Here is a 26,078-nt window from a genome sequence, read left to right as displayed (position 1 = left end):
GGAAAAGACCACCCTTTCTCTGCGGCCTTGCCTCTGCACTTGGGCGAACCCTTACCTTCATGTATGGGGAACAGTGAGGTCGGAGGTGGATGGTCTCCCAGTTAGAGGTTTACGACTAGCCTCCTGTTTGCATTTCGTGGGGCCTGAAGACGTGGGCTTCGGGCTGGAAACTTAAAATCAGCGTCCTGTGTGCATTTCCTGAGGTAAGGAGATTAGGCCGGGCTCCAGTGGAGGGATGTACAGTCGGCCTCAGAAACTGGGCAACTCGCTAAGTGTTTGTCCCTAGTAAACATCTCAAGGGAAGAGTCACGGCAAGGCCACAGAGGGACGAAACCCCATGTGACTATAGGGTTAAGGGATGTGTGTCCGCCCCTCTTTGGGGACAAGCGAAACACTCCACGTGCTCAGGAAATCTCCTTGTGGGGGAGGGTCCAAAGTCAGGCTATGGGGCCAGACCATGATGAGTCTTGCTTCTCCCAGAAGCCTTCACTTCGTGATCCATCTTGCCTGAGGGGTGCGTGTGCACACCGCAGGAGAGGGTCCTGGGGTAGGTCAGGTGTGGGAAAAGAAACCAGATACTCGGCCTGAAGGAAGACAAAGATCCGGAACTGCCTTATAAAGATATCTTAACTCTGTACTGGGCTCCTCCTCTCTGGGAGCGGGGGGGGGGGGGGGGGGGGGGGGCCCACACCCTCTGTCTCGCCTTAAGCGTCTCTGTCTTGCTTCTGTCGTAACTGAACGGATCATTTCCCTATAAGCTCTGTCCCTTGCGATGCTGTATTTCTAATAAAAAAAATTTTTATACCCGCATTTACAGTGTCTGCCTCTGAGATAAATGCATTTTTCACTGGGGGCAACGTTCCAGGGAGAAACAGCTTCTAGCCTCCTAGCCCTTGTGGGTGTGTTGGCTAGGATCCCTGGTTCTCATCCAGGATGCCCATCCCTGGGCAGGGAATGAAGATCTCGCTTGCCTTGGGTGCGTGCTCAGTCACTTCAGTCGTGTCTGACTCTGTGTGACCTCACGGACTCTCCAGGCTCCTCTGTCCAATGGGGATTCTTCAGGCAAGAGTACTGGAGTGGGTTGCCGTGCCCTCCTGTAAGGGATCTTCCTAACCCGGGGATCGAACCCATGTCTCCTGCGTTGAAGGCAGATTTCTTACCGCTGGCCCCCTGGGGAAGCCCACTGCTGCCTTGATGAGATCAATAATAGATGCCCACGCTCAGGGAACTGACAGATTAAATGATCGGGACATCAGGCACTTGGTGTGCAATACTGGGAGTTTTCTATACTGCTCTTTGACCACTACTGAAGCCTGGAAAGTCTATAAGAGGTCTCCTGCAGGAGGACATGGTCTCGATGAAGAGCTGAGCTCTACACCAGCTTACAGAGAGTGTATTAGTTTCCTGGACTGATTACAACAAATGACCACAAACCAGGGGACTTAAATGACATCCATCCTCCCCCAGCCCTGGAGACTAGATGTCTGAGGTCAAGGGTCCCAGGGCTGGGCTCCCTGCAGAGGCTCCAGGGGAGGGTCCTTCCCGCCTCTTCCAGCTTCCGTGGGCTCCAGGCGTCCGTCCCTGGGCTGGTGGCCACCTCCGTCCGGTCTCTGCCTCCGTCTCCACGTGGCTTCTCCTCTGCGTCCTTGTCTCCCCTCTTCTGTCTTACCTAAGCACACCTTATACGAGGCTTTGAAACCAAACCACTACCAGGGTTTCTTCAAAACTTGTTTTCCTACCATTTTCTTTTCTCAAGCTGCCATGCTTAATATTTTTACAAACGTCTTGCAGAGCCTCCTGGTTCCTTGAAACAGTAAATAATCAAAAAATAGTTCTTGGATGAATTGGTACATGACTCCATGACTCATTCCAAGAACTAAAAAGGAAATGCCATGGGGGAGGGTAAAAACGTCTTTGAGAACTTGTTCTAAAAGGGCCCGTCTTTCAACATTTGCTACAAACTACTCAGCCAGAGAAATATTTGTGAGCCTTTGTTGATACCAAGGAGTGGCCTTCCAGAAATGCTATCTGGTATGACAAGCAGCATACCAGAGTTGTTGTCAGAGTTATTGACTAGCCCCACCTGGAAGTCTGTGGGTGTATGTGGCAGACTGGAGTTCAAGTTCAACCGTGGTGGGAGGCCCACCGGAGAAGAAGATAGATGGGTGACCTTTTTTTTCCTTTCTTAGCTTTTTTTTTTTTTTTTCGGCTGTGCCCTGCAACATGGGGGACCTTAGCGCCCCACTGAGGGATCAAATCCACGCCCCCCCTGCAGTGGACGAGAGGAGTCTTAACCAGTGGACCACCAGGGACGTTGCTTTCCCCAGATTCATAGAAGTGTCACTGACATACTCCACGGTGTAAACTTATGGTTGCAACGCAAAGATCTCAAATATGTATAAATGGGTGGCGCTCCTGGTAAGGAATCCGCCTGCCAATTCAGGAGACGTGGGTTCGGTCCCTAGGTCAGAAAGATTCCCCTGGAGGAGGGCATGGCAACCCACTCCAGTATTCTTGCCTGGAGAATCCCCTGGCTGGCATGTCACCAAAAGGTTACCACCAAACGTTAGCTGACACCCCCATCGTATCAGCCACCCTTTCGTTTCGGTGATGAGAAAATTTTAAATCTATTCTCTCAGCAACGCCTCAGTATGTAATACTGTCTCATTAGCTTTGATCACCGTGCTAATTAACGTACATTAATTCACCTTGTTCTATGTTCTGAATGTCCGTTCTCACGCACAGGCTGTGTCTACAAGACACCAAGCCCCACCTTTGTCTATGATTAGCAATGTATTTTTGGGTCACCCCACTGCTAGGTTTTCTAAGTTTAAAAATTTTTATTTTTGGTGTTCAGTTGCTCTACAATGTTCTGTTAATTTCTACCTACAGCAAAGTGAATCAGCTGCACGAGTCCCCTTGGGTTGCAGGGAGATCCATCCAGTCCATCCTAAAGGAAATCAACTCTGAATATTCATTGGAAGGACTGAGGCTGAAGCTGAAGCTCTAATACTTTGGGCACCTGATGGGAAGAGCTGACTCATTGGAAAAGACCCTGATGCTGGGAAAGATTGAGGGCAGGAGGAGCAGGGGACAGCAGAGGATGAGATGGTTGGGTGGCATCACCGACTCAACGGACATGAGTTGAAGCAAACTCTGGGAGATGGTGAAGGACAGGGAGGCCTGGCGTGCTGCAGTCCACGGGGTCACAGAGACTCAGACACGACTTCGTGACTGAGCAACAGATACATGTATCCCCTGTTTTTTTGGATTTCCTTCCCATTTAGGTTACTATCAATTCTGAAAAACCCATTTGGTTATTTTAATTCATAGTAAGACAAACGAAGGCAGTCACATTCCTATAAATGGCGTTCTGAAGACTCAGAACACATCCAACACCCAAGAAGGAGACCGCATTGCCGTCCTAAGATTTTAATTGCACCGCGCTAGCCTTCATCCAGATGGACAGACTTCATAATGCAGGAGAGAGATCTGAATTGAGTCTAGACTTGAAGCCAGTGAGCCGTCGGACTATTCGCACGGAGGGTCTTCTTCGGAGAAGCTGGAGTCCAACGTTCACCAGCCGGAGTTCTCCTCTCATGGACATAGAATCCGCCTTTTGTATCTTACAGTCCAACATCATGTTTCCCCAAAACAAGCCTAAGGGGTTACTCTGATGGTTGGCAACCACCACCACCACCCCCCCCCCACCCAACCCACCCAAGGAGTTCGTCCCCACGGCTCTTTCCTAGTAGCCCCTGAAGCATCATATGTAGGAAGCCAACCAAGAAGCCAGATCATTCAGCCACAGATAAGAAATAAAAACTCCTCCAGAGAGGGCACCTCTCACAGCAAACGCTACTACAAACCCCAGAAGTCCACTCAGATCCCGCGTGGATTTGAACAAATCCACCTCAACCTTCTTCCAAGCCCACGTCACGATTTTCAATAGTACGTGCTCAGCCACGCAGTCGTGTCTGACTCTCTGCGACCTCATGGACTGTAGGCCCCCAGGCTCCTCTGTCCACGGGATTCTCCAGGTAAGCACGCTGGAGCGGGCTGCCACTTCCTCCTCCCAGGGATCTTCCCAAGCCAGGGATCAAACCTGACACCTCCTGCAGACTCTTTACCACTCAGCCACCTGGGGAGGCGATAAATGAACCACTCAAACATTTAAAACCCGCATCTTGTCTTTAGTACAGCGACCCATGTCTGGCTTTAATTATCTTGGTGGTGGCCAGCATCTCCTCCTCGTTATGACAGCAGCTGACACCTGGCTTTAACTGTCCTTGCGGTGGCCACAAACGCTGACCCCATGAGAGGGTCTGACACACTGCATTCATTCCAAATGAGGGTGCTTCTGAAGTAAGGCTCTCCCGTGGAATTACCGCATCCACTGTCATAGAATGGAGCATCGTCCCCACGTAGCTGAGTTGCATTGGCTGACTGAGGACCACGAGTGCAGCTGTGAGGTGAGGTAGTGAGACCCAGCCAAGGGCAGTCCCGTGTCCTCAACCCCGCACGGATTCGCCTCCAGAGAAACAGCCTCCCCAGATCCAGTCACCATGAGCACGTGACCCTTGGCGTAAACCCTGGGTGCTTATTCCTGCGTACTCTGTCACCTGGCAGCCTGGATGGGAGGGGAGTCTGGGGGAGAATGGACACACGTATGTGTCTGGCTGAGTCCCTTTGCCGTCCACCTGAAACCATCATAACATTGTTGATCGGCTACATCCCAATACAAAATAAAAAGGGCAAAATGAAAAAAACAAAACAAAACAAAACTGGAGTGGGTTGCCATTTCCTTCTCCAGGGGATCTTCCCGACCCAGGGATCGAACCCATATCTCCTGTGTTAGCAGGCGGGTTCTTTACCACTAGCGCCACCTGGGACGTCTTCTACAGCAGGGGTTAAACCAGTTTGGAAGAGGTCACCTCTCCCCAGCCAGCTAGAATCTCCTTCCAAATAGTTCTGATGTGTCCCCTTGGGGACTATGTCAAGAGACTTTGAAGTCCCCCTGGGTATTTCTGCAGAAGAGAAAGCACAGCCGTGGTGTCTGCCAGCCAGTCTTGGCAAAATTCACACCACAGTCACACTCAAGACATCCAGACATTGACCCCGTCTTCAAGAAAAGGACTTAATCATTCTGAAGGTTCTCAGGGAGCTCAATACCTTTCTGAGTGCTACGTGTTTGAAGCTCGGCAGTGCTTCAAGCTAATCCTACATAGGATGGACGTGGTTTCATCAGTCCAGGAGAAAATCCTGAGCTCCTTCAAGCAAGTCCAGAGACCCAGGGTTGACCAGAAGGCTATACTCATGTTCTCTTTTGCTGCTGTTCAGCTGTTGAGTCGTGTCTGACTTTTTGCCACCCCATGGATTGCAACACGCCAGGCCTCCCTGTCCGTCACCAACTCCCGGAGTTTACCCAAACCCATGTCCATTGAATTGGTGATGCCATCCAACCATCTCATCCTCTGTCGTCCCCTTCTCCTCCTGCCCTCAATCTTTCCCAGCATCAGAGTCTTTTCAAATGAGTCAGTTCTTCGCATCAGGTGGCCAAAGTATTCGAGTTTCAGCTTCAACATCAGTCCTTCCAATGAATATTCAGGACTGATTTCCTTCAGAATGGACTGGTTGGATCTCCTTGCAGTCCAAGGGACTCTCAAGAGTCTTCTCCAACACCACGGTTCAAAAGCATCAACTTGGTGCTCAGCTTTGTTTATGGTCCAACTCTCACATCCATACATGACCGCTGGAAAAACCATAGCTATGACTTAGACGGACCTTTGTGGGCAAAGTGATGTCTCTGCTTTTTAATATGCTGTCTAGGTGGGTCATAGCTGTTCTTCCAAGGAGCAAGTGTTTTTTAATTTCATGGCTGCAGTCACCATCCTCAGTGATTTGCTAACAAGACATAAAGGAGACAGGACGTCCCCGGGGAAGCCTGAGAGACATGGGGAGCTGGGGTCACACGGGGCTTCGAGCTGGGTTTTGGATGGACAACAGGGTGGGCAGAAGGCACTCAGGTGGGCCGACCATAAACAGAGGCACGTGGGTGAAGAGCTCCTTGGAAAGGGCTTTGGGACGTTGATGGAACAGGACAGCGTGGTCACTGCAGGAAGCGGTCCAGCTTTTCCTGAATGCGGGCGAAGGCGTCCTTCCCCAGGTAATCCATCCGTCCCTCCTCCCACTTCCTCCGCTCCTCCTCGGGACTCAGGACCTTGAGCTTCTCTTCGATGGAGATCTGGGAGACGGAAATGGTCAGGTCCACCTGGGGAAAGACAAGCCCACAGGGAGATGCTTGTGAGCCAGGAAGACAGGTTCTCACCAGACCCCAGACCTGCTGGTGCCTGAAACTTGGGACACCCAACCTCCAGGGCTGCTAGAAATAACATTTCGTGTTATTCGGAAGCCACCCAGACTGTGGTCTTTTTTTTTGTTACAGCGGCCTCCACAGACAAAGGCACAATAAAAAACATCGAAACCAATTTTATCCTCCGCCCAGCAGTCAGCTCTTGAGCTAGATTGCCTCCGCCTATTATCAACCCTGAATATTCACTGGAACGACAGATGCTGAAGCTGACGCTCCAATACTTTGGCTACCGGATGCGAAGAGCCGACTCATTAGAAAACACCCTGATTGCGGGAAAGATTGAGGGCAGGAGGAGAAGGGGGCAACAGAGGACGAGATGGTTGGATGGCATCACTGACTCGAGGGAGATGAGTTTGAGCAAGCTCTGGGAGATGGTGAAGGACACCCCTGTTCTTCACTATTGTCACTCCAAGGAAACCCCTGGCGTGCTACAGTCCGTGGACATGACTTGGCAAGTGAACAACAACAACATCATAGTTGGAAACATGAGCCCTCAGCGTCCTTAAATGCATCAACAGAGAGACTGCAGTGTAAGACCACAGCATCTGGGAGAGGAAGACTTAGGAAGCATCTCTCATGTCTTTCTGCAAGAAGAAATCAATGCATGCTCGGTCAGGATCAAAACATCCCCCGCCCCACCCCTCAGATTTCCCAGGTTTTACATCTGTGCATCACCTCCCAAGCTCAGGGTGCAGAAAACACAGCCCAGCCCCTTCAGGTCAATTAAACTCTGCAGAACAGCGTTGCGTGAGAAAACAAGCTTGATGATCACAGCTGAGGACAGGAAAGCGGGTGAACCGCCTGCCAAGGGCAAAGGCCAGAGAGAAGCCAGGTGAATCCGAGGCAGCGGGAGAATGAAGGTTCTCCTCTCAACAAGCAAGGCTGCAACCGCGGTAAGGCCCGTGCGTGTACACAGCTGGCCGCTGCGAGAGCCCACAGCGCCCGTCACGGGAGCTGCACGGGGTGAACGGTTGGGACAGGGGACACCACCTCCAGAGCGTCCTGGGGACTGGAGCCCCTGCTGACATCCGCAGGGGGCTCCAGGCTCGGTTCCAAGGCGTCCTCGGCTGGGGCACCTCCGTCGTTCTCCGCCCGCCACTGGAAACAGAATCGTGGCATTGTTAGTCGGCAGGGGGCTTCCCAGAACCACAGCCTGAACCAGAACGACAGAGAACTCTTTCTCCTTAGGATCAAACAAATGGTTTGTGCAAAAATAGAAAAAAGGAAGCAATGTAGGGCAACCACCCCGGCCCAGTGGTCCAGTGGGTGGTATGCTATAGCAGTGGGTTAGTCACTCAGTCGTGTCTGACCCTTTGCGACCCCGTGGACTGTAGCCTGCCAGGCTGCTCTGCCCATGGAATTCTCCAGGTGAGAATACTGGAGTGGGTTGCCGTGCCTTTCTCCAGGGGATCTTCCCAACCCAGGGATCGAACCCAGGTGCCTGCACTGCGGGCAGATTCTTTACCCACTGAGCCCCGGTTCACCGGTTGGAACTCCTCAGTTTCACTGCCAGGGGCCCTGGCTCAATTTCTGATGGGGAAACTCAAATCTCGCAAGCTGCACAGCACAGTCAAAAGAATAAACAAACAAACAAAAATTTTTTTTTAAGTCATTTGGTGTGATTTACTCTGAACTCGCCCCCCACCCCGCACCCGACGCCTGTTACTTTTTGCACAAGATGAGAGGCTGACATTTGTTATGGGATGTAAGGGGTAATTTTTCAAATGAGCAGATTGGGATTGACATATATACACTATTGATGCTATGGAGAAAATAGATAACTGACAAGGCCTGCCACCCAGCACAGGGAACTCTGCTCAGTCCTCTGTAATAACCTTATGGTCACCAGGGGGAAGGATGGGGAAGGGATAGTCAGGGAGTCCGGGATGGACATGGACACACTGCTGTGTTTAACATGGAGAACCAGCAAGGACCTGCTGTTCAGCACAGGGAGCTCTCTGCTCAATCCTCTGTAACGACCTGCCTGGCCAAAGAATTTGAAAAAGAGTAGGTCCATGAATATGTACGGGCTTCCCTGGCGGCTCAGTGGTAAAGAATCTGTCTGCCAACGCAGGAGACACAAAAGACTCGGGTTCCATCCCTGGGTCGGGAAGATCCCCTGGAGGAGGGCATGGCAGCCCACTCCAGTGTTCTTGCCTGGAGAACCCCATGGACAGAGGAGCCTGGCGGGCTACAGTCCAAGGGGTTGCAAAGAGTCGGGGGCACGACTGAACGTCTAACGCTTTTCTATTTCTTCCTAAAGCAAGATAGAAGAGAACCTCAGGGATTTAGGCGGGCAAAAACCCAGGTGTCTTATCCACCTGGAAAGTAAAGCGATTCATGAACAACACCAGGGGGGAAACCATTCAGAAATGTCACGGGATAGAGGAGAAGCACATGAGGCGTCTCCTTTGGTGGCCGACCGACTCAGGCACGCAGAGAAACAGGCGCCGTTTAAGAAGTCTGCCGTTGCAGGCGCTGTGGGTTCGATCCCTGCTGAGGGAACTCAGACCCCGTGTTGCATGGTGCAGCCATTTTAAAAAAAAAACAAAAAACGAAGTAGCAGTGAGTTATACCGAAGAGCTTTGGATCTCTGTGAGGTCTGCAAACTGGGGGGAGGGTGTTGAGAACAGGTCACGTCGCACTTCACCTCGAGTCTCTATTTCCCGCCAACCTACCGTCTAAAAAAAGAAAAAACAAGTGAAAGAAAAGTTAGGACAATACTTCATGCAGATAACTAAAAATGCCTCATCTGCGTTCGTCTGCTTCCACGGGTGCAAACACAGCTGGACTAGAAGCAGGTCAGGGAGGTTCAAACCGGTCCATCCTAAAGGAAATCAGTCCTGAATATTCATTGGAAGGACTGATGCTGAAGCTGAAACTCCAATCCTCTGGCCACCTGATGTGAAGAGCCACCTCAGTGGAAAAGGCCCTGATGGTGGGAAAGATTGAAGGCGGGAGGAGAAGGGGACGCCAGAGGATGAGATGGCTGGATGGCATCACCGACTCGGACGGGGTGGTCAGGTGGCAGACAGTTTTTCTCTCCTGGGTCCCCGCAGGTCGGGTGAAGGTCCCGTTCCGTGAGGACCGCTTCTGATTTCAGCTGGAATGCCACAAAACCCCACAGACAAAACCCCACAGAAAACAATGCAAGCGGCTCTTCTCGACTCTACCCGGGATGTCACATGGCGAAGACATCCCAGCGTGCAGGAGACAACTTAACATGTCACGGGCGTCATCGGGTGGCTTCAGCGTGGAAGCCAAAACTGTTTCTCAAGGAGCCACCTTGGAAGGGCATGGCGCAGAGGAATGGCAGGAATGCTGGGTCACTAGATGACTGCGAAGGGCAGAGCACGCCTCTCTCCCCCCTCGGCTGGGCGTGACGCAGACCAGAAGCTGACCTGCATATCCTGGGGCTGGGACTTTCATGGGGGTTCAACAGTAAAGAATCTGCCAGGAATGCAGCAGCGTCAGGAGACCCGATTTCCATCCCTGGGTGAGGAAGGTCTCCTGGAGGAGGACACGGCCACCCACTCCAGGATTCTTGGGCTTCCCTGGTGGCTCAGCCTGTAAAGAATCCCCCTGCAATGCAGGCCACGTGGCTTCGATCCCTGGGTGGGGAAGATCCCCTGGAGGAGGGCATGGCGACCCACGCCAGTATTCTTGCCTGCAGAATCCCATGGACAGAGGAGCCTGGCGGGCTACAGTCCACGGGGTCGCAGAGAGTCAGACGTACCAAGGCTGCTGTTTGAAATAAGCATTCCAGACTTGTCTCTTGCACATTTACAGGACTTCTGAAAATAATCTCTCTCTCTCTCTTTTTTTTTGCGGGGAGCAGTGAGGGGTTGGGAGGGACTGGGTTCCAAATTCCCCAAAGAAAGAACCCAGCGTGGGTCATTCACTAGATGGTCAGTAGGTGGCAGCAACACAGAATAATTAATTGCAAAGACGTCTGCTGTGGTGTTGTTGGGTCCCTAAATTTGTGCCGGACTCTTTGTGATCCCCATGGACTGCGGCCCGCCAGGCTCCTCTATCCATGGGATTCTCCAGGCAAGACTACCGGAGTGGGTTGCTATTGCCTTCTCTAGAAAGATGACCTTGGAGGGTAAAATAATGAAATATAGGCACAGACACTGTAAAAAGGGCCCCTTCCTTATACCTCAGCTGGTAAAGAATCCGCCTGCAATGCAGGAGACCCGGGTGCAATCCCTGGGTTGGGAAGATCTGCTGGAGAAGGGAACGGCTACACACAGTCAATACAGACTTTCTTTCTTGTGTGTGTGTGTGTGTGTGTGTGTGTGTGTGTGTGTTTTTCGGCCACGCCTCACAACATGCGGGATCTCCCCAACCAGGGACTGAACCCAGGGCCCCCTGTGCTGAAAGAAGGCAGCCCTAACCACTAGACCGTCAGGGAAGTGCTGACAGACACTTCCCTAAACGCTAATCTCGTCCAGAAACACACCCCCAAGTAACGTTTCCCCAGCTACCCGTGCACCCATTACTCTGCTCAACTTGGCTCATAAATCTAACCACTGCAGTTGGAAAGGGTTTTATTAGTTTATTAATTTTATCTAGTTACATCAGTATATTAATACAACACATATTCATATTAATTTTTATGATTTATTTTAATAAGATGATTTACATCTATTTATAATATATTGATACAATATGACTATATTAATGCTTTATAATTAATATATTAATTGTTTAATTACATTAACTATACTATGTATATAATTGTATAGATTAATTTATTGATCATATTACTATATTGATTAATACAATTATGTTAAATTATAATATAAATATACTTATTCATATTTATCTATATTTACATTAATTTGTATTTTGTTTTAATTTCTAAATATAAAATTATATTTTATTTATGTATGTTAATATAATGCATTTATATTAATATAAAGATTTATATTAATATAATACAGGTATATTAATACACATATTTATTATTTCAATTATGTAATCATTTATATCATTATTTCCTTTTATTTATTTATTTATTTATTTCTGAGAGATCCCCCACAGAGTCTGACTGTCAAACATTTAACGCGAACGCCGACTCTTCTCACAAATCGGGGCAAAAGGACCTACGGCATGGCAGAGGGCATTATATTCAGTATGTTGTAATATAACCTGTCAAGGGAAGCAGTCTGAAAAAATAATAATAACTGAAGCACTCTGCTGGACACGTGAGACTTAACACGGTCTGGTAAATCGAGTATACTTCACTTTTTCTTTTTAATTCCCATTGCGGGTGTGGCTCCTGCTGCCAGAGCAGGGAGGCGGTTCTACAGGAACGTAAGAGCTTAATCCACAGAGTGTTCACATTCCTGCAAGGCGGACGCCTTCTGCTTAACCCACATGAGGCATTTCCTAAGGCCAGAGGCAGGTGCTGGGGAAACCTCAGGGTACAGCGGAAGAAATGAAAAAAAAAAATAGGACTAAGCTCAGTTCCCAGCCACCTCCTTGGTCCAAACCAGTGTCGTTTTTTTCTTTTTTTCAATTTGTTTGAGTGGCTCTGAATTCACAACTCAAAAATTGCTAATGCATGGAAGTTGCCTGCACATCACTGATCCCATATTAAAGTGTAGGAGAGAAACGTTCCATAGAAATGTCAGCTAAAATCGAAATGTCCATAATCAAGAAACAGCCCCTGGACAGCTATTCGCGAGATACGGGAAAGGACAATGTCCCTTCCATGGGGCCCCGAAATCCCACCCCCATCAGTGAAGTCATGCCAAGTCTCGCGAGACAAAGGGGCTTGGAAATGCCCTTTATATGGCAGCCTGGATGGGAGGGAAGTTTGCGGGGGGAATGGATGCATGAATGCCTGTGTCCCTAGCTCTGTACCTGAAACTATGACAGCATTGTTACAGGCCTTCCCAGGTGGCTGTCGTGGCAAAGAACCCGCCTGCCAGTGCAGGAGGGTTAAGAGAGGCGGGTTCGACCCCTGGCTCGGGAAGATCCCCTGGAGGAGGGCATGGCAACCCACTCCAGTCTTCTTGCCTGGAGAATCCCATGGACAGAGGAGCCTGGTGGGCTACAGTCCATGGGGGTCGCAGAGTCAGACACGACGGAGTGGCTGGACAACAACAGCCTCACCACCCTTCTGTGAGACAGCGGTCATTATTATTATCACTCGTTTCTCAGATGAGCTGACAGGCGCCCAGAGAGGTTGGCACAAGTTGTGTGAGCTCACCCAGCCCGGGCTGGAGGAGCCAGACTGTGATCTCATGCTTTGGGCCTTGAGGCCAGCGATTAATCAGGACTGGCTTCCAGTACCACCTGCATAGATAAGCTACATACACTCCTCGGACGTGACTGGGTAACTGACACTTTCAAACTGATGCCGGAGCAACCTGAAGGCGGGTTCCTCCCCTCCTCCTCCCCATGCCGCCCCCCCCCCCCGTCCCTGGGGGTCCAGGGAGCATCCTCCGTTTCCATGAACCAGTGAGACTGCGCCTCCATCCCCCTTGTGCAGAGCAAACAAACGTACTGACCTCTTCGGAAGGGCACGCTGCCAGAGTTGGGATGTCTCCCTCCACCCCCACGGTCCTCTCCGAGCTGTCAGCAGAGCTAGCCTGCCTGGGCCCCTCTGCTGGCTTCGCACACGACCCCTCTGCTGTGGCCGCTGCACTGGAACGCGGCACCCCAATGCCTCCAAGGCGAGCCTGTGTAAAAAAGTTCACACTCAGCAAAGTTTCCCATGTTGTTCAGTGGCTCAGTCGTGTCCCACTCTCTGCGACCCCACGGACCACAGCACGCCAGGCCTCCCTGTCCTTCACCATCTCCCGGAGCTTGCTCAAACTCATGTGCATTGGGTCGGTGATGCCATCCAACCATCTCACCCTCTGTTGTCCCCGTCTCCTCCCGCCTTCAATCCTTCCCAGCATCAGGGTCTTCTCCAGTGAGTCAACTCTTGGTATCAGGTAGCCAAAGTATTACAGCTTCAGCTTCAGCATCAGTCCTTCCAATGAATATTCAGGACTGAGCTCCTTTAGGATGGACCGGTTGGATCTCCTTGCAGTCCAAGGGACTCCTGACCTCCTGCAAATCTTACTAATATCCACGTTCATATTATTGCTCCAGGTAAGAAGGACCCCATGGCACAGGCTCCCTACACGGCCCTCAACGTTTCATTTGTTAGAACCGCCTGAATCTGCTTTATCTTTCTTCATATACAACCCAGTACCCAGCAGTAAAGAAGTCGCCTGCAATGCAGGAGACGTGGGTTCCATCCCTGGGTTGGGAAGATCCCTTGGAGAAGAGAATAGCAACCCACTCCAGTACTCTTGCCTGGAGAATCCCACGGACAGAGGAGCCTGGTGGGCTATAGTCCATGGGGTCGCAAAGAGTCGGACACGACTGAGTGACTCCATCAAAAAAAAAGACAGACTAAGCGGACTGCTTGGCAGAAAGGAACAGCAATTTGCTGTCAGTGACAAGAATCTGAAAAAACTCCTATTTGATTGTGTCCAATGGTCAGAAAAAGTATTTTTTTTTTCTCTCTCTCTTCTCCTAAATCTTTCAGCCACAGTGTACAACATGGGGAGTGTTAGTTCCCCGACCAGGGATTGAACCCTTGCCCTCTGCATTGGAAGCTGAATGGACCTTCTTAACTACTGGACCACCAGAAATGTTGCAAGAAAAATGTGGTTCTGATTGCAAAGTAGCACCCAGCTCCACCAAACAAAAACTGCAGTAAAAACACTAAAAAGTGAATTCTTTTCAAGGTCCCAATGCATGTATTTGCAGACACTGGACTCCACTGCTTCAACGTGCCCGTTAAAAACAAACCGAGAAATAAAATTTCCTGGGACCTTACCTTAAAAGTTCTTTTGCTTGCCTGTTGAAATTCACTGCAGAAACTCCAGTACGGAGAGCGTTCAGCGTTATAGTTTTTAAAAAAATCAAATGGGTACCCATCGAGAACTTGCAAAGCCCTCTTCAGACACCACCTTCAACAGCCTCTTCAATCAAGGATAGAAAGTAGAAAATGCCCGCTCCAATGACATCTATAATCAGTCATTTCCAGCCACTTAATCAGTGAGTGGCTCTTTCCCTGATGAAACCGGCTAATTTAAATGATTATTTCTGCGTTGGTTCGGTAAACCACAGCCGCAGTTCTGCTCATGAAACATTCACGATTTTGCACCAAAAAAAAAAAAAAAAAGTTCCTGCCTCTTTCAGCATCTTCCGTGAAATACAGGACATGCATACAGATGAAACCGGCACAAATCTAAAGCTTTGGCGGGTCCTTACCCTCCAGCTATGGTGGTTATCTCTTGCTGTGAAATAACGCATCTTTCCTCATCTGATTCCTTTCTGGTGTGTGTCAGCATTATTCAATATCTTCTAATTCCCTCATTTTTAAATAAACATGTCTATAAACGGTGAACTATTCCTGAACTTCCCTGGGGGTGCAGTGGCTAAGACTCTGGGCTTCCCGTGAGTGGGGACTCAGGTTCGATCCCTGGGCAGAGAACTAGATACCACATGCCCCAACAAAGACCTGGTGCAACCAAATAAATAAATATGTTTAAAAACTGAACTTTAAAAAATCTTATTTCTTTCATTACTGTAGTCCTTGACAGATTTTTTTGTTCTCTTCTAAAGGGAAAGGTTTTTACATTTTTCTTCTTCTTTTTTTTTTCCCCAAACTGTCTTGAGATATAATTAACATATAATATTGTGTAAGTTTTAGGTATATAACATGTTGATTTGATACAATTATATTATGCAAATTGGTTACCACTTGAATTTTGGGGGGGGGGATGTAATTTACTTTATTGGAATGGAGAACTGTCAAAGAGCCAACACCCTAATTTAACTGAAAACTATTTGTGAGGTCGTAGAACTATGTTACAATCTGAAGTCCAACTTCTTCTCAGAAAGAGGATCATAGTTAAGAAAATAAGTATTTGTATATTAGAAACAAGAACGCATTTTCAGTTGTCAAATTTTTAATGGACTGGATCAGCACAAAAGTGGCCAATAGGTTAAAGAGACAACATCCTTCAAGCACCACTTTGAAAGTGCCTTTCTTGGAAATAAAAATGTAATATATTATAAAAAACAAAAATTTACATTAAAAATCTGCCTATCTGCCTCTGAAACACTGACAGATTTTTTTTTTTAATGTAACTTGTAATTGCTTATTATATCCTATATCTTGGAGAAGGAAATAGCAACCCACTCCAGTATCCTTGCCTGGAAAATCCCACGGACGGAGGAGCCTGCCAGGCTACAGTCTATGGGGTCACAAAGAGTCGGACACGACTGAGCAACTGACATACATCCTGTATCTGTCTTTTAAAAAAAAAAAAAATTAAAAATGAGAAGAGATTCAACACAAGAATGTGGGGGAGTCTCCCTTTGAAGAAAATGCCCAAGTGTAGATCATAGAGAACGGATCCCCCGGTTTCTGTTTTTAATCCCCGGTTTCAACTCTGGGGTTTCAGGACCTTACCGTGTGACCTGGGGGCGCCTGGTGGTCCTTGTTCCGGATATTTTCACAAAGGGGCAAGATGCTACGGTGGTAAATTCCCCACCACTGGTTAAGGAAGGACGTCTGATGCTGGTCGGCCCGCCCGGAGCCCTCCTCCAAAACGGAGCCCGTCTGGGGATTGTACTTGTAGTTCCAAGGCTTCAAGGACCCCAGAAAGTGGACCACCTTCGCACTGGAGCCGAATCTGAGGAGAAGACACAGACAAAAACCAACACAGGACTCGTCACAGACAGCGAGATGCACCTCGACGGCTCAGGGCTGATCCGCTCGTGGCAGCCACTTAAGACGTGCATTGAAAAAAAGAAAAGACTGTTTATAGTCAGTCCGTGCTGGCAGTCTTCCATATTTCTGTAGACCGAGAAACATGATCAGAACCCACTGGGATGCTCCCCACAACAGAAAGGATAAATCAGGACTCTTAGAAAGGCGGGTGGTTTCGTAGTCCAAATCATCTCACCCTGAAAACGGTGACAGATTTTTAAAAAAAAAATAGATTTTATAGCAGAGAATGAAAGCCACAGAGCAGAAAGCTGACTTCTTGGGCAAGACGGAAATGGTCCCCTCTTCATTCTTGTCTTTTTATCGTTATCAGCACTCGCACCAACCTCACAGCTTTGAAAACGTTTTTGTTTTTTTTTTTAAATTCATTGCTTTCTTATGAAATTTTGATATCATATTCTCTCCAGAGATCTGTGTTCTGTATGACCCACTGTGCCCACTCTGGGACTTTCCTGATGGGCCAGGAGTTAGTATTTTGGCTACTAAGGCAGGAAGTGTGGGTTCCATCTCTGGTTATTTAGTGTCCGACTCTCTGCGACCCCATGGACTGTAGCCCGCCGGGTTCCTCTGTCCATGGGATTCTCCAGGCAAGGAGACTGGAGTGGGTGGCCGTTCCCTTCTCCAGGGGATCTTCCCGACCCAGGGGTCAAACGTGCACCTCTTGCATTGGCAGGCAGACGCTTTACCGTGTAAGTCACCAGGGAAGGCCTCATCCTCATAATTCATGTTGAGGTTTGACGGAAAACATCTGAAAGCAGTTATCCTTCTATAAAAAAATTAATTAATAAAAAATATATATACTCTATATAACTACATTTTCAAAAAATCTGTAGTTCTATCTACACCTTTCATGTTTTCTCAGAAATTCTAACTGAAACTATACATAAAACCCTATTACTTTTAAAATGTGTAAAAAGGGACACATCTTTGACGTTTTTTTATAAACTGTAACTATTTATAAAACTCACTGTTTGAAAGCAGGGCTGTAGGTGTACGTGGTGTTGCTGCTCAAGTTATAGATGAAGGGCAAGTGTTTCCGGATGTCGGCGGTGGACCAGTTACTGAAGAAACTGTTCAGCAAGCCTTGGTCTGCCCCTAGAGAGTTACAGCACAGCCAAAGAAGTTAATAACGAATGGTGTAGTTTTCGCCCCCCCACATTGGGAGCTTGGCGTCTGAGCCACCGGACCACCAGGGAAGTCCCTCAATCCCCTCCTTTAACTTGCTATTCACAGATTCGAGGTGGCGAGGAGGAAGTGCCAGTGGGTCAAAGGGATGGCCACAGCCCCACTCTGGTCCACAAACAAAACGTCCAGCTGCCCCTCAATGTACCGTCAAAGCTGCCGTGCTCAACGGCGTGCTGTAGCAAGAGGCTGTGCGTCTCCAGCGAGGGTTGGAAGACAAACACCCCGCTATTGAAGCAATCCGGCCACCCGGGATCCGGGGCCGCAGAAAACTCCCTCCTGTCGAAGAGCTCATCGATGTTGGACAGCACCTGGGGAGAGAGAGCGTGGGGGCCCCCATACGACGTAAGTCTGACTCCATAGTGAATCTGTGTCTGTGACTTGAACTTCTATGCTCAACTGCTTCTGCTTCAAGTTCATCACTAAAAGGATGAAGCAGATGGCTTCCCAGGTGGCTCGGGGGTAAATAAATGACCTGCCAATACAGGAGACGCAAGAGACGTGGGTTCGATCCCCTGGAGAAGGGCAATGGCGACCCACTCCGCTATTCTTGCCTGGAGAATCCCATGGACAGAGGAGCCTGGGGGGCTGCAGTCCATGGGGTCACAAAGAGTCAGACACGACTGACCACACTAAAGGGATGTCACTCTTGAGCGTAACTGATACACAATGGCCCATCTCTTGTCTCCAGGAATTGCCTGCCTCCAATGGAATGAGCCTTAAGCTAAAATTCCTTTGTTCAGCTGCCAGGAAACCTCCTGACCAGGACAAGCTCATCACAAAAGGGAATTTGCCTGCTAGCTTGTGGTTACTCAGTCATTAAGTTGTGTCCGACTCTCTTGGGCTCCCACGGACTGTAGCCCGCCAGGCTCCTCTGTCCATGGGATTCTCCAGGCAAGAATACTGGAGTGGGCTGCTATGCCCTTCTCCAGGGGGTCTTCCCTAGCCAGAGATCGAACCATGTCTTCTCTTACCCCGAACATTCCTGATGGAAGTGTTTCGCTATTCACTTACTTAACAAACCACCATCTGCAGGCATTACTTTCTGCAAAAATTCCCCGGTCAGTAGTGTGTTAACGCACAAGTGAGAAATGCAACAGGAACTGTATGATGAACGAGACAGTGCTCCGTAATGGGACAGTTATACCGAATTTTTTGAGTGACCTCTTTTTTGGGGCTTATATTCCAAAGAGAAGAATGTGTGTATAAGATTGCTCCCTGGTTTCATTTCAAGGGACACCATTGAAGCAACACCATCTATGAAACAAAATTATCATCTGCAGGTTCTTAAGATCCTCTGTGGAACACTTAAACATTTAATTAATTGTATTTATTCTCTTTCATCTAGCAAATGTAACGAGTAAGCCTGGAAATCCATGAACAGAGTGGTTTGCAAATCAGCATATTGATGTGTTAGTCGCTTAGTCATGCCAGACTCTTTGCAACCCCAAGGACTGTGTAGCCCGCCAGGCTCCTCTGTCCATAGGATTCTTCAGGCAAGAACACTGGAGTGGGTTGTCACTTCCCTTCTCCAGAGGATCTTCCCAATCCAGGGATCGAACCTGGGTCTCCTGCACTGCAGGAATATTCCTGACCGTCTGAGTCTCCAGGGAAGCCCCCATATATTGATGATATGCTTTTATCTGTATTGCTGTTAATTGTATGTCTTCTCTTCTCTCCAGCAAACGTGACCTACAAGACTGGAAATCCACACACATGGAGGTTTGCAAGTCGATATGATATCATCCACTGCCTCCAACAGCTTGACCACTAACAGTACTCCTCTCCAACACACGTATTGGCTTTATAAATTGCGCTCTGTTTGGGAAAAAGACATTACTCTCATCGTTCCTCTGTTCTGATTTTCCTCTCCACCCCTCCACCTTCCTACACCACCTTTGCACAACCAAGACAACCCAGAACGGATCTCCAACACTCCAACCTCATCTCACATTTCAACGTTCCAATGGCTGTTTCTGAAAGTACCTGACCTGGGCTCCTACACCGAGGGTCACTACCCCAAATGACTGCAGTGGAGATGCTACAGCTTACGAAGCCAGGTTTCCAGTCTCACCAGGACTGTGTAATTCACGGTACAATCAGAGAAGAGTATTTTTCCAATATTTCATTTTGTGTAGATGACATAATGAAGTAACTCATCCTAGGGAAGGAACATGACTGAGCGACTTCACTTTCACTGTTCACTTTCATGCACTGGAGAAGGAAATGGCAACCCACTCCAGTGTCCTTGCCTGGAGAATCCCAGGGACGGGGGAGCCTGGTGGGCTGCCGTCTATATGATCACACAGAGCTGGACACGAATGAAGTGTATTTTTCCACTATTTCATTTTGTGTAGATGACATAATGAAATAACTCATCCTAGGGAAGGAACAGGCCTTCAAGTAACCCAGTGTTCTCAGCAACAGTACTGGGTGTCTTCTACCGGATGTTGGCTGGCTAAATGATGTTGGTGGCAGAGATGGACATTAGCTGGTGGGGATCCACCAGCACGGGCTAGCAGCCTGCTCATGGAGAGAGGGGCATGATCTTTGAGTGGGCGGCTCCTCATCAAGCAGAAGGCCTGGACCAGCCCCTCCTTCGTACTCACCAATGTGTCTGCATCCAGGAAGACGCATTTGCTGTAATGGGTGAGCGTCCAGCAGTGAAGCTTGGTGAGGGTGATTCCGAGGTCAGGTCTCTTCAGAAAGGCCAGGTGGACGTAGTCCGCACTGTCTATGAGGTTCACTTCGATGACCTCATCGAACACCCTTGAGAGGATAACCCTGGAAGAAGATAGGCCGAATTCTAGGAGACCAGGAAACCGTTCAGCACAGGAGATTCTGTCCCTTGTTGCTCACACTTCATTTTGTTGCAGTATATGCTGAAGTGTTTTTCTCTGAAAGGTTCTGGAGGGATAAAAATCTTTGTACAGGTAAATGTGCTCAGTCGTGTCCATCTGTTTGCGACCCCGTGGACTGCAGCCCACCAGGCTCTTCTGTCCATGGGATTCTCCAGGCAAGGATACTGGAGTGGGTGGCCATTTTCTCCTCTAGGGGATCTTCCAAACCCAGGGATTGAACCTGCATCGCTTATGTTTCCTCCAATGGCAGGCAGGTTCTTTCCAACTAATGCCAACCCCGAAGTTGAGGGAAAAAAAATAAGAATTTTTTTCTCATATTTTTTCTGCAAGCATTTTACCTCAGAAAGACTGTCTTTCTGTCAAATTTTACCTCAGAAGGTCCTTCTTCCTGCCAGATTTTTATCTCAGAAACTCCTGTCAGATTTTATCTCAGATCCTCCTATTGGCTGTCAGATTTTTGCCTCAGAACCCCCTTACTTTATGTCAGATTTTACCACAGAGACCTCTAGCTTCTGTCAGATTTTACCTTGCAATGTTCATCTTTCTGTCAGATCTCACCCCAGAAGGTTCATCTTTCTGTCAGATTTTACCCCTGAACTCCCTATGTCGAGTCAGATTTTACCTCAGAACCTCGTGTGTCAGATTTTACCTCAGAACCCCCTAATTTCTGTCAGATTTTATGTCAGAACCCCTGAGTGTCTGTCAGAATTTGCCTCAGAACCCCCTAGTTTCTCTCAGATTTTACCTTCCAGTGTTCCTCTTTCTGTCACATACTACCTCAGGAACGCGTCCCACGCCCCCACCCGCCCCAGTCGGTCAGATTTTGCCTCAGTCTATCAGCTATATTTCAATTAAAATGTAAGAAAAATAAAAATGCTTTAACTTAGCTCACGATGTGGGCTTCCCGGGTTGTCTCAGTGATAAAGAACCCACCTGCTTACGCAGAAGACACCGGTTCCATCCCGAGGTTGGGAGGACGCCCTGGAGGAGGAAATGGCTACCCACGGCAGGATTCTTGCCTGGAGAATCCCACGGACAGGGCAGCCTGGTGGGCTGCAGTCCGGGGGGTCGCGGAGATTCTAAGACAACTTGGGGAGTGTGCGTGCACGCGCACCAGTGGCACGGCTGCTCCTCCAGGTCCCCCACGCCCCCCACCCCCGAATCCATGACACCGATGTCCATATTTGAGGCGAGGAACTACTCTGCACACACGGGGCGTGGCGTGTCAGGATTCGGAAGGCAGAGCCCCTTCCTCTAATAACAACCGCAAGCCCCTCTGCACGTGTCCGGGCCCCCCACGTGTGCGCCGGTCCGAGCTCACGGACCACGGTCTAGAAGCTTGCACGGTCAGGAGAACCGGGTGTGTGTGCGAGTCTTACCTGAGCGGGGTGGACACCTGAGGCGTGACCAGCACCACCAGCCTCCTGGTGGCCCTGTGCTCCCGGAGTGACTGCCCCAGCACCAAGGCCCCCTGGCAGTAGACGTCGTTGGTGGCCAGCGTGACGAACGCCTGGTCGGACACTGTGGACGGGGACAGCCGGGTTACGTTCCCGCCTGGTCTCAGGGGTCAGCGGCCGGGCTGCGCGGCACCTCGGGCTCTCTCCAGCTTCACGACCGGGACTGAACGAGAGTTTCCCAGGCGGCGCCCGTGGTGAAGAGCCCGCCTGCCCATTCAGGAGACGCGAGAGACGCGGGTTCGATCCCTGGGTGGGGAAGGTCCCCCGGAGGAGGGCGTGGCCACCCACTCCTGTGTCCTTGCCTGGACAATCCCCACGGACGGAGGGGCCTGGCGGGCTACAGTCCATGGGGTCGTGAAGAGTCAGACACGAGTGAGCTGACTTAGCACGCTTCAGGGACATCTCACCTTCATTCTTTCATTGAAAAATTGAAAAAGAAAATTCTTCCAAAAAACCCCCCCGCATGCACGCAAGAAACACGAAATATGATACAAAGTCAAGCAGAGTGTGATTAAACTTTCCTGGTGCTGATGAACAGACCTAAGTTCATACACAGTAACTGTACATACACCAGGAAGTTTTAATCATATGCTCTGCTCATATACAAACAGACACTGCATATAAAATAAATGCACAACAAGGACCTACTCTATAGCACAGGGAACTCTCTATCTTCTAATAACCTATAATGGAAAAGAATTAAAAAAAAAAAAAAGAATACAGAGGGACTTCCCTAGTGGTCCAGCAGTTAAGACTATGTTCTTCACTTTGCAGGGGACGTGGGTTCAATCCCTGGTCTGGGATCTAAGATCTCACATGCCATGCCCCTATCTCCAAAAAAAAAAAAAAAAAACCACATATATATAAATTAAAATATATGTATAAAGACATATATAACCAAGTATATCTAGATATAGATATATACACGAATATATGCTCAGCCGTGTCTGATTCTTGCGACCCCATGGACTGTAGCCCACCAGGCTCCTCCGTCCCTGGGATTCTCGAGGCAAGAGTACTGGAGTGCGTTGCCATTTCCTTCTCCAGGGGAACTTCCTGACTCAGGAATCGAACCCAGGTCTCCTGCACTGACAGGCAGATTCTTTACCACTAGCACCACCTGGAAAGCCCAACAAGAATTTTCAATCTTTGTGCATATTTATAACTGAATCACTTTGCTGAAAACAACACGATATTGTAAATCAACCATCCTTCAGTTGAAAAAATAAAATTTCCTTTTGCTCCAGCATGACACAAGTGCTTAGCTTGTTTGATTCTCCATTCAAGTCTCAAAAACTCACCCAAGACTTTCAGGTCTCAAAGCCAAAGGTAGAAACAACACTCGGATTGATCCGAGTTACCACGAGGATTCCCGTCCACCTTGCCAAAAGAACCGGGCTCTCAAAAGGGAACCGCCAGACCCACTAATTAAATCGCACACGCCCCAGTCTTTGGCAAGGCTTCAACTCAAGGGTGTATGAAGCCAAGGAGACGGGCTTCAGAAGGGAAAAGAAGACCGTTTCATTCACCAAAAATGCCCTGTTTCCCCAGGGTCTCCGCAGCAGGGAAAGAAACTCCAACAGCTGATGAGATTGACGGCAGTTCCAAGTGCGAAGAACGCGTGATGCGGACGTTCATGGGGAATTTTAAACCGCTAGATTCTGAGGTCCCCTGGCCGCCAGGACAAAACCAAGGGGATCAGGAGATCCCGGCCTTGGCTCCCGAGCTGGCGACAGAAATTAACATGCGCAGCGTTTGGTCTGGGGCTGGAACACACACAGCTCACTTCTCAAAGGCCAGATGGCGCTCCCCTGTGGCCCCCGCGGCCTCCCCGCCTCCAAAGACAAAGTCACCCCGGAAAGAAGAGCAGGATCCAATGTTCCCGGGCCCGTTTTCCTGTTTTAACCTTGACATTCTGCTGGGGTGAGTGCCCACCTGCCCAAGGGCCTCCTGTCTGCCCCTGGCTGGGGTTCTTCTTGGATTAAGGAGAAGATGAGGATTCCTGGCATCTCACCCATGAGTTATTACCAACAAGGAAAACTCAGAACTCAAGTCTGCAGCCCCAAAGATGGCTGTCTATCTATTCATCTACCTAGCTATCATCATCTATTAACATTAATAACATCCATCTAGGAAATGGCAACCCACTCCAGTACTCTTGCCTGGAAAAATCCCATGGACGGAGGAGCCTGGTGGGCTACAGTCCATAGGGTGGCAAAGAGTCGGACACGACTGAGCCGCTGAGCACGTACGCACCCATGCACCCACGCTGTAAGGCCCAGTTTCCACTCGACGGGGTGTGACGGTGGGGACGTCTGGCATGGAACACAAACCGGACTGGTGGCTGTCCTCCAAGCCCAGGTTGAAAAAGAAAAAAAATAATACATCTCCCAAAGTCTACTTCACCCTGCAGACAGCGGGAGCTGTCAGTTTTATGAGGGGTCGGGAAGCAATGTTTACTCCGATTCCTCGCCTCCTTCCCCTTCCACCCACCTAACAACCACTCCCCCAAAATAACCCCCGGCTTCCTCGGGTGGTGGGTGCAGGGGGGCCCTCCGCTTTCACTCAAAGGCGCGTTTTGTTCCCGGCCAAGAGCGCTGAATCCCCAGTGGGGTCTCTCCAGCACGCTCCCCGGCCTGACAGCCATGTGTACAAACGTCCCTCCTGAATGCTACCATTTATACAGACCCTCGCCAGTTTCCAGAAAATGCGTTTTGTTTTTTTTTTTTTTTGGAGAGCTCCAAGCCGCTCCCTGGAACACACATCAACAGAACCTTGTAGCCTACAGCAGGAAATCGGCCCAAACAACTTTGCCTCTCTAAGGCACAAAGGTGGAAAACAGCTGGGAAGCCGCCTGGTGACTTATTACCAAATCGCTCCTCTGAATAAAAAGCAACCTGAAAAAAAATTTTTTTTTTTAATGCTCTCATGAATGATCGGGCCTGACTTGGTGCAAGTAGAGATTGTCTTCATGATAAAAAGAAAAAAAAAAAAACAGGAATGGGCGGGAATTCCCCAGCAGGCAAGTGGTTACGTGTGGCTTCCCAGGTGGCTCAGTGGTAAGGAATTCGCCTGCCAATGGAGGAGACGGGGGTTCAATCTCTGGTCCGGGAAGATCCCCTGGAGAAGGGAATGACAACCCACTCTGGTATTCTTGCCTGCAGAATCCCCATGGACAGAGGAGCCTGGCGGGGCTACGGTCCTTGGGGGCAAAGAGTCGGACACGACTGAGACACTTGGCATGTACCCAGGGAAGCGGTTAGGATCTCAAGCTCTCCCTGCTGGGGGCCCAGATTCCGCCCGTGGTCAGCAAGGCAAAATCCCACATGCTGGGTGAGGTGGCCAAACCAGCCCTCTTCCCCGCACCACCACCCCCCCCCCGCCCCCCCCCCCCCCCCCCCACACACAAAACGGCACAGGACAGACATCTTTCCCATGGGTGAAAGTTACATTTTATCATCCCATTTCTAAGCCTCTGAGGTCCACTGTTCCAATTGGATGTCCACACCAAACCCGAGGGCAGGCAGAAAGGACGCAATTGAAGCCCTTGGGAGTCAGGGCTTGCCACAGTCCCAGCCATCCCACCAAAGTCAGCCTGCTGCCCTGCAGCGGGGATTAACCCTGGATCTTTATACAGGAATAAGCAACTCTGCCTCCGGTCTGATCTTGCTGAGGACCAAAGACACTCTGTCTTCCCAGAGTTTTATGACCGCGAACTTCCCATGGTTTTGCAAGTCGGTAAGTCTCTCACACAGTTGCTTGCCTGCCAAGAAAATAGTCCACCCAACCTCCAAGGGCTACGCTTTCACAGAAGGAAAATTACCAAATCTCAGTGGCCCTTGACCATCTTTTTTGAGGGCAGGAGGAGAAGTGGGCAACCCAGGACGAGCCCCTTGGATGGCAGCACCGACTCAATGGACGTAAATTTGAGCAAACTCGGGGAGATGGTGATGGACAGGGAGGCCTGGCGCGCTGAAGTCCGTGGAGTCGCCAAGAGTCAGACACGACGGAGTCACTGAACAACAGCCGCAAATGTCCCTAAACCTCAGCCCTTCCCAGCCGCTGAGACCCACTGTCTCGCCAGTCGCACCAAAGGGCAGCAAGCTCTCCAGCCCCCGGGGGTGAGCGAGGGGCTGGGCGGATACAGCACGGTGGGCGCTGAAGAGTTTGGGGACCCCCTGTGCGGGCACAGCGGGGGGTGGGGGTTCCCGCCCCCCAGGACAGTCCATCTCACCCGGCCTAGGAGACCGCGGAGGCTGGCGGCCAGGAGGGCTCTCGGCTTACCCGGCATGGTGTGGGCGCAGCGCGCGGTGGGCACCACGCGGCCGAGGGCGCCCGGGCGCGGCCTGTCTCCCGGGCTCCAGCCGCCGAGCCAAGCGGAGGCGTCGTCTGCGTCT

General features: G+C 49.8%; 1 protein-coding gene across 1 annotated transcript; it reads right to left on the bottom strand.

The window, feature by feature from the left end:
- Nucleotides 1-3,779: 3,779 nt before the first annotated feature.
- On the bottom strand, nucleotides 3,780-26,078 carry GYG2 (glycogenin 2). Its single transcript, XM_052663160.1, has 10 exons — nucleotides 25,966-26,078; nucleotides 21,604-21,745; nucleotides 19,973-20,147; nucleotides 17,512-17,674; nucleotides 17,150-17,276; nucleotides 15,864-16,086; nucleotides 12,895-13,065; nucleotides 8,950-9,054; nucleotides 7,364-7,471; nucleotides 3,780-6,271 (listed from the first exon to the last, which is right to left on the bottom strand). Exons 1-10 carry the CDS (start codon nucleotides 25,970-25,972, stop codon nucleotides 6,110-6,112), a joined length of 1,383 nt encoding a protein of 460 aa, XP_052519120.1. The 5' UTR covers nucleotides 25,973-26,078; the 3' UTR covers nucleotides 3,780-6,109.

Source organism: Budorcas taxicolor, chromosome X (genome assembly GCF_023091745.1).
Source record: "Budorcas taxicolor isolate Tak-1 chromosome X, Takin1.1, whole genome shotgun sequence".
Taxonomy (NCBI): Eukaryota; Metazoa; Chordata; class Mammalia; order Artiodactyla; family Bovidae; genus Budorcas; species Budorcas taxicolor.
Note: the sequence above shows the minus strand (reverse complement) of the source record. Positions and strands in the feature narration are given on the sequence as shown.